The sequence below is a fragment of the Lissotriton helveticus genome, chromosome 3_1, assembly GCF_964261635.1.
Source record: "Lissotriton helveticus chromosome 3_1, aLisHel1.1, whole genome shotgun sequence".
NCBI lineage: Eukaryota > Metazoa > Chordata > Amphibia > Caudata > Salamandridae > Lissotriton > Lissotriton helveticus.
Genome location: NC_136061.1, coordinates 857,780,219 through 857,796,187, shown reverse-complemented (window position 1 = coordinate 857,796,187; position 15,969 = coordinate 857,780,219). Strand labels below are relative to the sequence as shown.

Sequence of the window (15,969 nt, the reverse complement as noted above, 5' to 3'; positions counted from 1 at the left end):
GTGTAATTGTATATCTCTGTGGGATAACTAGTTATATGTATGTAATAGTGTGCATAATGATGGAAACTATACATTCGTAGCATGTGTTGGCAGCCGATAAACATGCTATGCATACTCCTGCCATTTAGTGTTGGGCCCGGACTCTGCAAGTTGTTTTTCTCTTGAGGAAGTTTTATGATCAGCGTTGTGCGTCATTTCTCCTCCCCCTGGAGGCATTGCGCATGTTCAACGGCTCCTTTGTTAGTAAGTTTTTTACTGCCATCGGGCTCGCTGGACTGCGTCAGAGCTCTGCAGCAGTCTACGCCCACGTGGCCTACGGTCAAGAAAGAACGCAACCAGAGATCTAGTAGACAACAGCAGTGGATTCTAGGAGCCAGGGACTGATTACTCAGTGCCTAGTCACACACACCTGTAGAGAATGACCATCTGTGGGTGAAGGAGATGAAAAAAGACCCCTTCCGAAGGTGCCCTCGGTGCTGGGCGAAATACGCAAACTCTGATCCACACGACATATGTAATTTATGCCTCTCTCTGGAGCATAAAGAGGACGAGTGCGCGGCTTGAGCATTATTCAAAACCAAATAAAGACTCGTCGGACAGAGGTGAAGTTTTTTGTACAGCAGTGACTTGGAAAACTAAGCAGGTGCGCTGGTAGGAGGTGGGGTGTTCATCACCAGCCTCCACTATGTCGCTTCCGATTCCTCTTCAGGGGAAGAACCCGCTCCTGTGCTTGAAAACAGGCCCACATCGCCGAGGGTCTTCCCTGAATCTGGGCCGAGAACCAATACAATGCCATGTACCATGAGTACAATGTTCTCTCAAATTTTTTTTCTCTGTGTGGCACTAAAGGTGCTTCTTGCACTGAAGCCAAGGCTGCGTGCCATGAAGATAAGCAAGAACCTAATATAGAAGCATGTGTGGCATGCAAGCTACCAAAATCAGTGGCATAGTAAGGGTGCCATGGGCCCTAATGCAAACCAGTAAAAAAAGAACACCGCCAAACACTTACACACTCCTCTGGGTTGGTATTAAAAGACACCCATTACTGGGGCTCAGAGGGCTCCTTGCACCCCTGGCATAGGTGCCACTGCATCTTGTGTCCTAATCATTCTACCTATAATTCCTCTCTAGTTGCTATCTCCATGCCACTATTATCTCCTCTTCTCACCTTTTCTTATCTCTGTTCACTTCCACTTGATCTTCTAGATTGTGCTTATCGCCTTCCTTGCTTTTTTTAGCTTTTTTTCTCTCCTTGCTCTTCCTTATGATCCCACTTTTCTTTCCCTTTTACTGCTCTGTTCCAATTTTCCCTCATTCTGTCTCCTCTCTTCAATCTATGTCCTACTCTTCTCTCTCCCACAACGACTAATCCCCCTGTTATCACTCATTCTACCCTTACTCTGTCAAATCTATTTATTGGCTATGCTTCTCTCTCATCTTGTTCTTCTCCTTGGCTCCGAACTCCTTGTATGCCACCTCTTGGTCCATCTATCCCCTTTAGTTTGTTTTATCATCCTCTCCGTCTTTCTTTCCCTACCTTTTTCCTTTGCTTTCTATGTTTCACTCCCCTGTCTTTCTTTTTCTCTCCCTTTCTTTCTTTTTATCTCACTTCCATATCTCATCCTCTCCATACATGTTTCCTTTTCTCTCTACACTCAAATCTCACCTCTTCCTCATACTCCCAAATCGTCTTTCCTCTCCAACTATCTTTTATTTCTGTCCATCCTACTAATCTAATTTCCTATCCAGTACCTTTTCTTACTTTCCAACCCCTGTTCTCTCCCAATCTGAAACCTGTCTACAGACATTTGGCATGCTTAGTGCCAGACGCAAATCATTTTTCTCTCATGCTTCAGTGGCCCCTTCTCCGGGGCATCTTTATTGCCTTCTGGTTTTGCACAGTAAAGCAACATTTGCTCTGCATTGGTCATTTGGTGACCTTATATTAGCTTGCAGTAAGAACACAAGTCGTCGTCCTAATATTGACAAGTACCTGTTTAGAGATTCAGATCTAGATTTATTAACTCTTTGCGCTTTGTTTGCATCACAAAAGTGACACAAACCAATCACCTAGTGTTGTGGTTGGATTTACTTTCTAACGCACATCATGATTTGCGTAAGTAAGTTGCCCACAGTAACGCAAAGAAGCACTATGCACTAAATTGTGCTACTTTGCATCGAGGGGCTTACCACAGGTGATACATGGGCATTCCCAAGCAACCACCCATGGGTTTTGAGGCAAATCCCTATCTAATGACATTTATAGATGGGGAATTGAGCCAAAACAGTTATGTCCCCTCAAGGCAGGCATAACAGTGGAGTAATTTTTAAAAGTCTCCATATTTTTCGAACTTTACAAGTATGATGCACTTTACAGCACGCATACAGTGAGATGTCTAATGGATATTTTTTGTAAAGGAAGGATCTCATTCCAGTACAAAACCTATGCTTGACAGAATGCTCAGATCCTTGGCACTGGAATTATAAGATTTTGCATCCGTGCATGATGCCACATAATCCATCATCTGCTGTATAATATGCAGATTTTAATCCCCAAAAAGTCGCTTCTAGCTTGAATGGATAAAAAGTTACTAAAACCGGGTCTGCCCATATTGCTGTGAAGTGGAAGACCTTTCGCAAAGGTTGACAGGTCACCTTTCTGTTGGCGCCGCGGCCAGGGCGACTGACGCTGGAATCTGGGGATCAGGGTTCGATCCCCGGCTCCGGCGGCAGGTTAGCCCAGCACCATGTGACTCTGTGCAATAGCTCGCTTAATCTTCCCGACGGCCCCCAGCGCCTAGAGACCCTTACGGGTGATTGTGCGCTTTACAAATGTGGATTATTATTATTATTATTATTATTATTTGGGTGTTAAATGGTACTAATGACGTGACACCTTTGCCCAGTTATTGTTAGCATGTGTAAAATGTAAAAATGATAAAGTAATACTATCATAAAATATGGAGCATTACGCTGCATAACTTGCCTTTTCTTGCCGCATAATTCAATCCTGCTGCATAATTTGGTCCTCTCCTCATGCATAATTCCAGTGACCCGGACTATGGCACAAGGCAAAGGTGGGTGAGACAACAAATTAACAAGGACAGCTGAGCCAAGGGTCTGCTCTGGCTCTTAAGAACCCATACACAAGCCAAGCCTTGAAAATATGTGGCGTGTCAATCATGCAGCCCAGATTATGTTAGACTATAGTAAACTATCGGAAGCACCTAATATTAGTACATCAGATTATATGCAGAGTATTTATTAAACATGAACTGAGAATCGTTCCTGCTCCCCCACCACCTCCCCCCAAAAGACAATGCTTTTAGTGAACTAAAAGGCAAGTCAGGGGTTTTGTACAGTGCAAAGCCTGAATTCATGTATTTGAAGATGCATTCTTTGTGATGATAAATAAAAATGAGGATCGGTTTAAAAGTATTTGCCTTTACTTTAAGATGAATTTTAATGTTTTTTTACAGTTTTTTAGCAACCTCGACTGCAAAGTATTGGAGCTGTTTACTTGAGTATCAAGACTGGAAACTGTTTCCAGGGCCTGCTTTAGCCCTGGTGGTGCCCAGTGTGACACTGTTTGTTTGTTAGCACCTGAACCCCCTCCCCCGCCAATGACCACCTCCGCCACAGATTCCCTTACTACCACCCTTAAACAGGCTTTAAAATGTAACACCTTGGTAGGGGGTAGGGGGGAAAAAATCATAACCCTCTTATATATACCTTGCAGTTTGCATGCAGCTCTTTGATAACAGTTGATAGCTTGCTGTTCTATTTTAGGATTTTAACTTATAAACTGCAAGTATCTAAAGGATCCCTCTAACAACAGCAGTAACCCACTGACCTATCTTCCTAACTACAGGTCTGTGGTGTGCATGGTACACGTCCTTTGCATCAGGCATATTAACCCTCTGCGCTACCTTACAATGAGTAAAACTTTCACTAGACAAAACTTCGAAAGCACTCCAGGAAGAACATTAATCACTGGAGATATATGAACATTTTTATTGTGGCTAGGAACAAGGAAGCAGGTGCTTTTTAAACTTTAATATACTTGCCCTGCAATGTTCCCCCAGTTCCAATGTCAGCAGCACTGGCCTTAATGACACATCCACATATGATTTGTTTCACACTGCCTGCTAGGGGCCTCTTGGGACGCTGGAAGCAGCCCCTTTGTCATTTAATTGCTGTACTGGGCCTCCTGGTGTGCCGCCTGCTTTGAAAAGGGACGTTTTCATGCCGCCTGTCTGGGCGCTGTAAGAAGCAAGTCTGTGCACGCGCGCCCCCATCACGCAGCCTAGAGGGAACATACCAGTCGACCCCCATGTAAAGAAAATCTTACTCTGCCCTTCCACCACCCCGCCTTATCATGGTGCGCCAGTGCCCTCTGGCTCAGGGCGACACCGTGAGCACACCTCGGAGCCGAGAAGGGATGAGAACGTTGTCGATCCCAATCAGGCTAACAGACCTCAGCATGGAGACGGTTCCTGCACTTTGCCAGTACCGAAGCATAAGTCGATGTCGACTGAGCCACCAGCACCAAAGCATAAGTAAGCACCAACCGAGACACCGGCACTGAAGCATAAGTCGGCACTAGCAGACATATCGGCACCGAAGGATGCCAAGCAGGCTGTGATCTGAAGAAATGCTCAGGATCATCAGAATCGAAACAGACCTCGGTTCCAAGAACTGAAAAGCAACACAGACACTCTTCTGACCAGAAGTAAAGTCTAATGCATGGGGTTCCCATGCCCAATCAAACAGAGTTTCTGAGAACACACAACCGGCTCCAAAGAAACAAAAGACTCAAACACAGAGAGTAAGTGACGAACGAGGCATTGTCTTTTAGAGACTACAACAGTTTATGTAGGAAAAGCATAAAGAAAATACCAAGAAGCAGGCTCAGGAACAATCCTTGCCACAACCTCCACCAAAAAAGTGTCACAAGAACACAGGGCCACAAGTCCAATGTCTTTCAGCCCCCCAGTGTCAACACAAGCACAAGTACCCTCTCCACAAGAAGAGGGGGAGATACAGGGCACAGACTCCCTTAGGAACACAGGATACCCAACATACCCCTGACCCATGGAATGATTATGATGTGGTCTTGTCTGATCCATGAATGGAGCTGCCAGTACCTACTAAAGCGTCACCTCCAGATCACACATCCTCATACCACAATGTCATCCATTGAGTGTCAGAGTACCATGAGCACCCCATGCACATTACAAGGGAGCCAACTGACTTCCTAGTGGAAACACGTTCGCACACAGAGCGTACAATTCAATATCTTCCAATGATTGGCTCTGTCCTCAATGTATCCAAAGACCTCTTCAAGGACCCAGTCCAATCCAGGGTCCTAACTCCTCGCAAATAAAAGAAATACAGGCCGTCTCTAACTGGCCCTGTTTACATACAAGGACATCCCCCCACTAGATTTCCTAGTTGTTACCACAGTCGGGTAATGAGCTGCAGTACAAAGTACTGGAGAGGTGCCTCCTCCAGACAAAGAAAGAAAAAGAATTGATGCAGCAGTTGGCCTACTCTCCACATTTAAAAGGGCAAACTAGGATGAGATGCAAGATCTCATACAACATTTCCCAGAGGAATACAAAAAAATGAGGAGAAGACCTAGTAAATGAGGGGAGACAAATATCAAATGCAACAATCAAATTTACATTAGACGGAGCTGACACTATTGCAATGGACATCAATTCATCAATCATGCTCTATAGACATGCGTGGCTATGCATATCCAGTTTCAAACCTGAGGTGCAGCATCATATTCCCAATGTCACATTCAATGGGGAAAAGCTCTTTTGGCCCGCTGTAGACACACAATTAAGGGAAATTAAAAAAGCAACAGCCCTTTCCGCGTTACCAGGGGCGAGGGGCAACAAAAAGCACTACCCCAGGAAAACCACATATCAACCCCAGCAACAGCAATATCACCAGCAAGGGTGTGAATATTATCATGGAGGATACAAAAACAAGGGCAAATAGGGGCACCTTTACACCACCTCTACACCACCAACTAAATGACTTGCCCCCCCCTTCCCCCAACCACTAAACACCTGTTGGGGGAAGGCTACAGCAATTCCACGAGTTGTGGCCAACATCATATCAGATTAATGGTACTACAAATAATCATTCAACACAAGTAAGGGGAGAGGGTCAACCGTATCTACACTGTATGCAAGTCCCTCTACAACACTCCACCCCAGTTAATGTACTCTACTCTATGAGACACTACTCTACTGTCCTTCACTAAAGCACTCTACGCCACTACACTGTACTCTACTCAATGTCACTCAACTCTACAACAGTCTATCCCACTCCACTTTACCATACTGTACAGCACTCCACTCCACAGCACTCTACTGTACCCCATGCCACTTCACTCATCTGTATGGTATTCCACTGTATGCCACTCCACTGTATCATACTCCCCTCTACGAAACTACATCCTCCTCTTTACTGGTCCATACTCCACTTAATGACACTCCACTCTACGACTGTAAACTTGACAATTTGAAACACATTTTATTAAAAAAATGAAATTCAATGTAAAAACAAAGGTTAAACCATTGTTCTAGTTAGGGAAAATGTATTTATTTTTTCTCTACAACCAAACTTAAGATACACAAACTGTACACATTTTAGAGTTATAGTATTACCTCAAATGTATAAATTATGCACCACCTATAAATTAATATAATTTTATTTATTCTTTGTCTACAAACCAAATTTAAACTACACAAAAATGTAATATTCGAAACTTATACCTTTCATTTATAATTTATGCAACACCTTCACATTATTATAACACATTCACCTCAATACACTGTGTATTCAACTTGGTAGCCGCACTACCAGGAAACACATTGTTTTTTGTGTATTTACATGTATAAATCAATAAAAATGAAAGACTGGGAGTCATATTTATTGATGTTGTTGCGGTCCCAAAAATCAATCTCCTGCACTCCCCCGTGACCACTCGAGTTGGCCTTTACCCCGGTGTGGCTGCCCCAGTAACTGGTAGATCAACACTTCCACCCCATCAAGGGCTCTTCCCATTCAGTGGGCCTTAAAGGGGCACAGTTGTACCTGGTACTGCAAATCAACCTGGAAGAAGAGGCATCTCAGACGTTACCCCTCGGCCACTGCTGGGTTTGTCAGATTGTGGCCCTCTTCGATATCCTTCTATGCTCTCTGGCTGCTCTTGGGGCCCCTAAAGAATGTGTCAGAGCATACATAAGATTACAAATGGGGGTGGGGTCGCACACTACTCACACACCGGCGGTGTCGCCCCTAAGGACTCTGGTCAATGTAGTAAAGTGTTCGCGATGCATCATCTTTCGATCTTCTGCTATCTTCGCTGTCTTCGCCATCCCTGGACACGTGTTTCGGGGTATTACCCCTCAGCAGCAGGGATAGGCCGTGTACTGGGGTTGCCGATGGCTGCCAATATCTGCCAGGTATAGTACCACTCAGGCGCGTAGGTGCGGGATCCCAGGCTCGTCAGCCCGCTGCTCAAGGGAGCTTTAAAGTTACAAATGGGGGTGGGGTCGCACACTACTCACACACCGGCGGTGTCGCCCCTAAGGACTCTGGTCAATGTAGTAAAGTGTTTGCGATGCATCATCTTTCGATCTTCTGCTATCTTCACTGTCTTCGCCATCCCTGGACACGTGTTTCGGGGTATTACCCCTCATCAGCAGGGATAGGCCGTGTACTGGGGTTGCCGATGGCTGCCAATATCTGCCAGGTATAGTACCACTCAGGCGCGTAGGTGCGGGATCCTAGGCTCGTCAGCCCGCTGCTCAAGGGAGCTTTAAAGTTACAAATGGGGGTGGGGTCGCACACTACTCACACACCGGCGGTGTCGCCCCTAAGGACTCTGGTCAATGTAGTAAAGTGTTTGCGATGCTTCATCTTTCAATCTTCTGCTATCTTCGCTGTCTTCGCCATCCCTGGACACGTGTTTCGGGGTATTACACCTCATCAGCAGGGATAGGCCGTGTACTGGGGTTGCCGATGGCTGCCAATATCTGCCAGGTATAGTACCACTCAGGCGCGTAGGTGCGGGATCCCAGGCTCGTCAGCCCGCTGCTCAAGGGAGCTTTAAAGTTACAAATGGGGGTGGGGTCGCACACTACTCACACACCGGCGGTGTCGCCCCTAAGGACTCTGGTCAATGTAGTAAAGTGTTCGCGATGCATCATCTTTCGATCTTCTGCTATCTTCGCTGTCTTCGCCATCCCTGGACACGTGTTTCGGGGTATTACCCCTCATCAGCAGGGATAGGCCGTGTACTGGGGTTGCCGATGGCTGCCAATATCTGCCAGGTATAGTACCACTCAGGCGCGTAGGTGCGGGATCCCAGGCTCGTCAGCCCGCTGCTCAAGGGAGCTTTAAAGTTACAAATGGGGGTGGGGTCGCACACTACTCACACACCGGCAGTGTCGAAGACAGCGAAGATAGCAGAAGATCGAAAGATGATGCATCGCGAACACTTTACTACATTGACCAGAGTCCTTAGGGGCGACACCGCCGGTGTGTGAGTAGTGTGCGACCCCATCCCCATTTGTAACTTTAAAGCTCCCGTGAGCAGTGGGCTGACGAGCCTGGGATCCCGCACCTACGCGCCTGAGTGGTACTATACCTGGCAGATATTGGCAGCCATCGGCAACCCCAGTACACGGCCTATCCCTGCTGATGAGGGGTAATACCCCGAAACACGTGTCTAGGGATGGCGAAGACAGCGAAGATAGCAGAAGATCGAAAGATGATGCATCGCGAACACTTTACTACATTGACCAGAGTCCTTAGGGGCGACACCGCCGGTGTGTGAGTAGTGTGCGACCCCATCCCCATTTGTAGCATACATAAGATGCCACCATGTTGGGCTTCATCTGGGCCCGACCCCGGATTAATTTTTTTACACACATTTTATTATTTTGAATAGTAATACATACAAAATTGTTGTATGCAGGATGATAAGTAAGATGATTATTATAACTGTGCAGGGTTTTTCTTTTCCACTTATTTTGTATTCGTAGAATAGGGTGTGCATAGTTTTACTAATTTAACCACAAAATATGGAATAAGTAGAATGGGCTAGGATCCTGTTTAGGATTACCCTTAGCACTGAGTGAAGGTGTGTGTATTTGATGTAGGCAGAAGCATTCTTGTTTTTAGGGAATTGAGTGGGGGTGTATTCCCTTAGTTCTCTTCTAAAGTAGGAATGACACTCGGTTTATTACATTTTAGTTGTTATTTGTGGGGTGGGAAAATGGGGGTGATTGCTTTGCAAATAATGACTCTTTCTCAGGTCCCTTGTGCCTTTCATTTCTGTTACATACCGGTGTGTTAATTATTTGGTTTATGTTGTGTTTCAATTCTTTCCACTTAAACTGTGAGGTATTGCTAAAGAAAGAATTTTCTTAATTTTCTATAACACTGAACCTTTTTGATTTTCTCTTCAGGATCAACAAAGGAACAGTGAGCTCGCTCGAATTATGGAAGAATTTAAGAGTGAAGAACAGTCGAGCCAGAAAACTACCAAAGGAGAGGATCTGTTATCCATGATGGATGGCTTGTGAAACACTGGTGCCCAATCTCCTTAGACCAAGTGGAACTATGGGAAATTCTCCGAACCTATAGACATTAAATATCAAAAACCTGCTGAATTCAAGCCAAAAATATTTTTGTGATTAAATAAGGCTTGTGAATTGTGCAGTGGCACAAAGGTGTTTGCAGATGGACACATCCAAACGTTTGACCCAGGTGTTGCATTGAGATTCTTTCTGATCTCACTGCAATTCCTAAGATGAAGTTTCTAGATGTTACATTGCAATTGGAGTACATCTATGCCATTGCTAATCTTTCTTACTGAAGGAATGCGTGGCTAAAGGAGGGAGGTTCTGTATCAGGATCCGGTGATAATTTAGCCTTGTCAATTTATTTACCTTAATATCATACTCCTAGAACAAATAACTGGCTTGTCTATTTAGCACCCGCAGGAGACAGAATGATTCGGAGGTACTTAAATACGTTTGCATTGTTCTTGACCGATATCTGGCTGAGAGCCTTAGGGATGGAAATCGTCCATAGCGGTGTGAGCTTTCTATATTGTCGCACAATAGGCATGAACCTCACTTGGAGAGGGCAGATCAGGCAACATGTACAGAGGTTAACTTATTTGAGACTGTGGCAAGTGTGTCAGTGCCAATTATGATATGAGAGAGAGAGAGAGAGAAAAAAAGTCAGGCTTTTCCAAAGCAGAAGATCATTGGGGAGGTTTACTTCATTTGGTTGCGAGTCATTGTGTAGTTTTCCTTTCAGGTACAGACCAAGCGTGTCTAATGTAGATTCAGAAATGTGGGAGCCTTTCCAGATTTTCAGGATATCCACACAAGTTAAATTTTAACTCTACCTAATTGGAAATCAGATACATCATTGGGGACAGCACTACTAATGCTTGGACCTGTTTTGGAACCCTCAGTTCCCATACTGGCTTGAGTATCTGAAGGAATTATGGAAGGGTTGGGCAGTAAAATAATGTATACTTTGTCAACTTTATTTGGTAAAGAAGACAAACGGTCTCTACGATGTTTGGTGAGGTTAAAGTCCTGATCCCCTGTGCCATTTTTTAGTTTACCAGGTCTACAGAAATACACTCTGATCTGTGGTCACAGAAACAGTGATCATGTGTGTGATGGCCGAACGCCTTCCTTGGCTTACAATAATTAGAAAAAAGGCTAACCTTGGATAGCTTTATCCCACAGTACCTCCATGAAACCTCAACTCTTTCCTACCCTCAACAATGCAAAACAATGCCTTTCAGTGACTTCCTAATCTATGATAATTTTAATGGGGGAGGGATACTCCCTGTGCAAGCTGCTTAACTCCCTCTTTTTCAAATTACTGTAATTCAACTTCTTTGTTTGTGTTCAGTATGTATCTCAAGACCTTGTTCTAATTGTCATGTATAACATGACCAACACCGTGTAGAACATTGATATGACTATACCGCTGTCTTACTTCTTGAAAAATCCACACCGATTCCTTTACACACCAATGCCGCATTAAAGATCCAATGCCCAATTTTCTGTCCATGCCTCTAAGAAGGAAACACCTTGTTCCTAAATTCAGTATAGTTGTTACATCAAGCACAGATAGTTGACCCTGTAGGATGTAAAATGTGTGACCAGTATTGCCCAGTATGATGATTAGATTCAGGAAAGACTTGCTAGGTGAGCTAGTAGGACTTGAGTCACAGTTGAGAATGTAAACTCTGCCATTACTAATCCTTAACCATGTTAAAAATCCTAATGAGTTGTTCTCAAGACAAATGCCAGTGTGAGAGAACTTGATGTTGTGTCTGAGAATAACTTTCTACAGCTAGGAATTAGAATGTTGTTTGTATTTAAAACAATTTGGGTGATGTAGTACTCAAAAGAGCCACAGTAGTAGCGCATACAGGACATATAATGTGCCTCACAACTGCAAGAATCTGTTTTACTGACTGAAACACCAACAGCCTTGGGCGAGTGTAACCAATGGACTGAAAAAAATGTGGACTAAGTTTTCAGCCTTATAAAGTAGCCAGGGTTTCTACAGATTTAACACGTTGGAGCATCTGTCATATCCTCAAAGCCCTTCTGGCTGTGGCCAGACACACTTCTGAAACAAAGTTTGCAATGTTCCAGGATTCCAGCCAGTCACTTGTCCGTGGCCATGCCTCAGATTAAGGAAAACATTTGTAGGTGTTCGTTGTCAAATTTCAGAAGACATCTAGAGGAGGGTCCACTTTAGAAGGCTGTGGTAAAAGCCCACAAATTCCAGCAATGAAATTGTACTCACTTCGATATGAGAACAAGTAATTCCACAATCTGTTAATTGAAACAGGTTTCTGGTTAATAGGTGGCCTAGCAACAAGCTAACTATTGTAAAATAGACCCAAGGAAATAATATTTTGCACCACACGTCAGTCCACTCTGTATTGCTTTTGGCTCTGATATCCATTACAAACACAGAAATATGATTGAGTGCAAAATGCCATTGTCTCTATGAACCATTACAGATATAAATAGATTGATTACAGGAGTTAGGAGTTTGAGGTGAGTGTCTGTTCTGGAGGATGGCACAGCAAATGAAGATCACACCATCCATAAGTGTTTTACCAAATACTTCACTTCTCTGAAGGCTAGGGGATCATGTGTACACACATCTGGATGACTGACTAAGCCACGCTTGTCCAAGACACACATTCTAAATCGAATAACTACACACTTTGTTCCCACCATACATTTTTCATTCAATGAGGAAGAGGTGCTATTCTTCCTCGAAGTGGTTTGTTTGTGAGGGACGTATTCTAGGTTCTTAACATTTAGATTTGTATGCTGTCATGATCATTCCTTGTATTCAGTTGCTTCAAAATTGCATTATTAATTTGACAAATGTTTTAATTAACATATCTCTGAACGGCAGTAGACGTGTAGCTGCACAAGGGATCCATTCAGAGCACTAATCTTAGAAGTGAATTCCGTTATTACTATACACAGTATATGACAATTCTGCCTTCACTGCAATTGTGTATGCGAAAAGGGTGATAGGCTTTGCAAATAATTAGAATTCATCTTGGTTGTAATTGCTAATCAAAATTCAGTTCCGCGTGTCAGCAATGACTTCCTTTAAACTGAATTTCAGGTAAAAACATTGCAGACCTTCCTTTCCATCATGTCATTTCGTTTATCTCTGGACTTCCACACCTTATGGACTCCGGCATAAAGAGCAACTTGGTGTTTTAAAAATGTCCCATTGAAGGGGCTCATTAGTACCATGACTACTGTATACCATGCGTGATCTGCTCTGCAAGGGTGTGGTCACATCCCAAGCCATGCAGGCCAAGTCTACTGCCCCGCAGCAGCTATCTGCAGATGCTGGCATTGCTCTGTTCACTCAAACCTGTATCCTTGGTTGTGACATCTGCTCTTGTAGCCACGCCTGGTAAAAAGAAAAAAACTTTTATAAAGGAAGTGGTTTACTCTCACTACCCGACACTAGTCTGCATTTCTGAGATCCTAGAATTTGGTCATTTCAGCATGCCCACTGATTTTGGGAGCACTTGTAAAAAAGCAAGAAACCTTTTTCCATGAAAGGATTTGTTATGTTTACAAATAGAGGCATTTCTGAAAGCCTTCCCTTTGAATCATTAAGCCCCTCTCTACTTTCCTGCTACCGTCCTGCAGTACTCTACTGTCTAACTGCCCAGATGCACAGACACACATACCCTCCCAAAAGCTAGCTTTGGTTCTGATTAAAAGTTGAGTGGCACAGGGTGGGGTACTTACCACAACCAATAAATATATTTAACCTGGGTGAGATATTTAGCAGGAGTGCAAAATTCCTCTTATTCTTAGTTTCGGACTTGGAAATTAGGCTTAATATCCAGAATTGGTGCTTAAAACTCAGAATTCCACCTGATTTGATCGTTCCCCTGGGTCTGTTCCCTAACAAATTTCAGTAGGTATGATCTGCTGGAGTCTGTCGGATAAAGTCTGGATAATTATCATGCAAGTCATGATTTTCTTGTGATAACTCTGGTTTGCACAGGGACCAGTATTTAGCTCTTAACCTGTAATGAAGGTCTATATATTTTTGTTGACTCTCTCTAGAAAAGAGCTTACATATATCTTGACAAAAAATGTTTGTTTAAGGAAACCTGCCACTTTCTTGGGTCTCATTTATCATTGCTGCTGGAATGTGTTGCCTCTCCTCACAGTTCTGCTTAAGCGCAGAGATACCCCTTCAGGGTTCGATTCTAGTGCTATACAAACAAATACAAATGCTCATTGGAGTTTCCTGAGTCGCTGGAATCTCACTTCATCTCAGTTTACATTCTGCCCCTGCCTAGCAATTGCTGTTTTTGGTACTAGCCAAATAGAAATATTTTTAAGTGAAAACATTGTGAATACAATTTAGAAGTCCAGATAGACCATATCTTGCCCGCATATTGTTTCTTTGCAGAAGTCAAAGCTGCCTCTGAGCAACATATTTCTAGTTATCTTTCTACAAACTATAAACCCTACAAAGTGCCACTGGAGCATTGTTGGTCAGTGTTCCAGTTGCTGAAAGCCAAGTTTGGACTACCCATCAATTGATACGGCCGGTCGGAGCATCTTCAAAAACAAATATGGGTAAAGGCAAGTTCTTCAGTGCCATCACCCATATGACTTTATTGCTGTGCTGTGCTCTCCCGAGCATCCAAATCCATAGAAGACACAAAGCTGGCTAGACTTAATTCATAATAATATTTCTCCAATCTGACTAGAATTTGTAGATTCTCCTTCGAGACTGTCTGTTCTTGGAAAGAGGCATGCGCCAAAAAAAGACTTAAATTGCACATTGGGTTCTCAGTAGATGTAGCCTGTCATACATCATGAAGTTGAGTACTTTCATAATTCCCAATATGTAGCAAAGCTACTAGCATGTTAACGAAAAGTACTTTGATGGAAAATAGTCCAAAAATGATGTGTATCCATAGAAGATATGATAGCAAGAGTGATTCGTGAGAGCATGCTCTACTCAAACGTGTATGCATGTTACCATTTACAGTGCTATGAAAAGGCAAAAAATTATGTAGTAGCAGGCACTACATAAACACAAATTATTATTGTTGTCATTGGGAAGTTGTCCGTAAACTCATTTCATGTCCTCAACTTTTAGAAAACAATGCACTTTGTTATTTAATCTGATTTCCTACTTCCACATGGGTGTGGAGTGGTAGGTTAATAAACACTCGAAGGTGTATACCCTCTGATATACATATATGTTTCCATCCATTAGGCTTCACTATCATTTTAAGCCAAACATTCACAATGTTAACAATTGACTGAATCAAATGTAGCCATAAGATTGATGTCTCCTCCTTAGCCAATTAATCTTTTGCTAGAGGTGTGTTAGGTGTTGGCCTTTTGTTGTTACCTTCTAACATCCCCATAAGAGCTTTATCTGGTTATGTCCAGGCTTCTGTTTTTGAAAGATGGCCCAAGCCAACAAGGAGTTATTTTGGCAATGCTCTCCCTTTATGGTCTCGGTGCAATAGCTTATCTTTATGAAAGTCCATGTGCCTTTTGTCTGTTTCTTTATACAATGGTGGAAGTACCCTATGTAAAAAAAAAACACTTTAGAACTTCAGTGCCACATCTTACCTGTGTAACAACTTCATGTACTCACTAGCAGGAGTTTTAATAGCCAAAGAAGATATGGATTCAGGTCATGAATGTGAAACTGACTTTGTGGAAAACATTATAGGTTGTGTACAGTTCAAAATGGGTAAAAACTATTTACATTTTTAGGTCTCGCCTATGACCGTGCATGCACTATTGGTTGCAAGACATTTTGTTAGCTTACACTGGTCTTAGAGGCCACCCATATTTTACCGGTTGTGGGCCTCATTATCACTCTCATTCTCATTCTATTTTTATTTGATGGCTTGTGTGGACTTTACTTCCTCACTGTGTGATAATCCCTCCACGAAGATTGGATACATTACTATGTATTTACACTGCTCATTTTTAGTGCTACTTTTTTTTTTTACTTTATGAGAGTGCATGTGTTTTCCAGCTTTCTCCCTTGTGTGCTTCTCAGCCCCCTGTCTGTGTTGCTCTGTCTCACTGATTGATTTTCTGCCCCATGGGTCCATATTGCTCTGTATCACAGTGTGCTTCTGTGCTCCCCTACCCCGCGGCTTTGCATTGCTATGCCTTGCCATGTGCTTGTCTATCCTCCACTTATGGTCTTGGCATTGCTATGCCTCGCTGTGTGCACCTCTGCCATCATGTATTGTTTCTTTCCCCCTGTTGCTTCACCCCTGTATCCGTGTTGCTCTCTCTCACATTGTTCCTCTGTACTCCTTCCCCGTCTCCTTGTTGCTCTTTCTTGTCATGTGGT

At 43.3% G+C, this 15,969-nt stretch overlaps 1 protein-coding gene across 1 annotated transcript in view; it reads left to right on the top strand.

Moving 5' to 3' along the window:
- Nucleotides 1–15,034, top strand: part of OSCP1 (organic solute carrier partner 1) — a 105,958-nt gene extending 90,924 nt beyond the window's left edge. The window contains exon 10 of the mRNA XM_078681205.1: nucleotides 9,498–15,034. Coding sequence (XP_078537331.1) covers nucleotides 9,498–9,614 — 117 coding nt within the window. The 3' untranslated portion in view covers nucleotides 9,615–15,034. The remainder of the gene's footprint in view (nucleotides 1–9,497) is intronic.
- The last annotated feature ends 935 nt before the right edge of the window (nucleotides 15,035–15,969 follow it).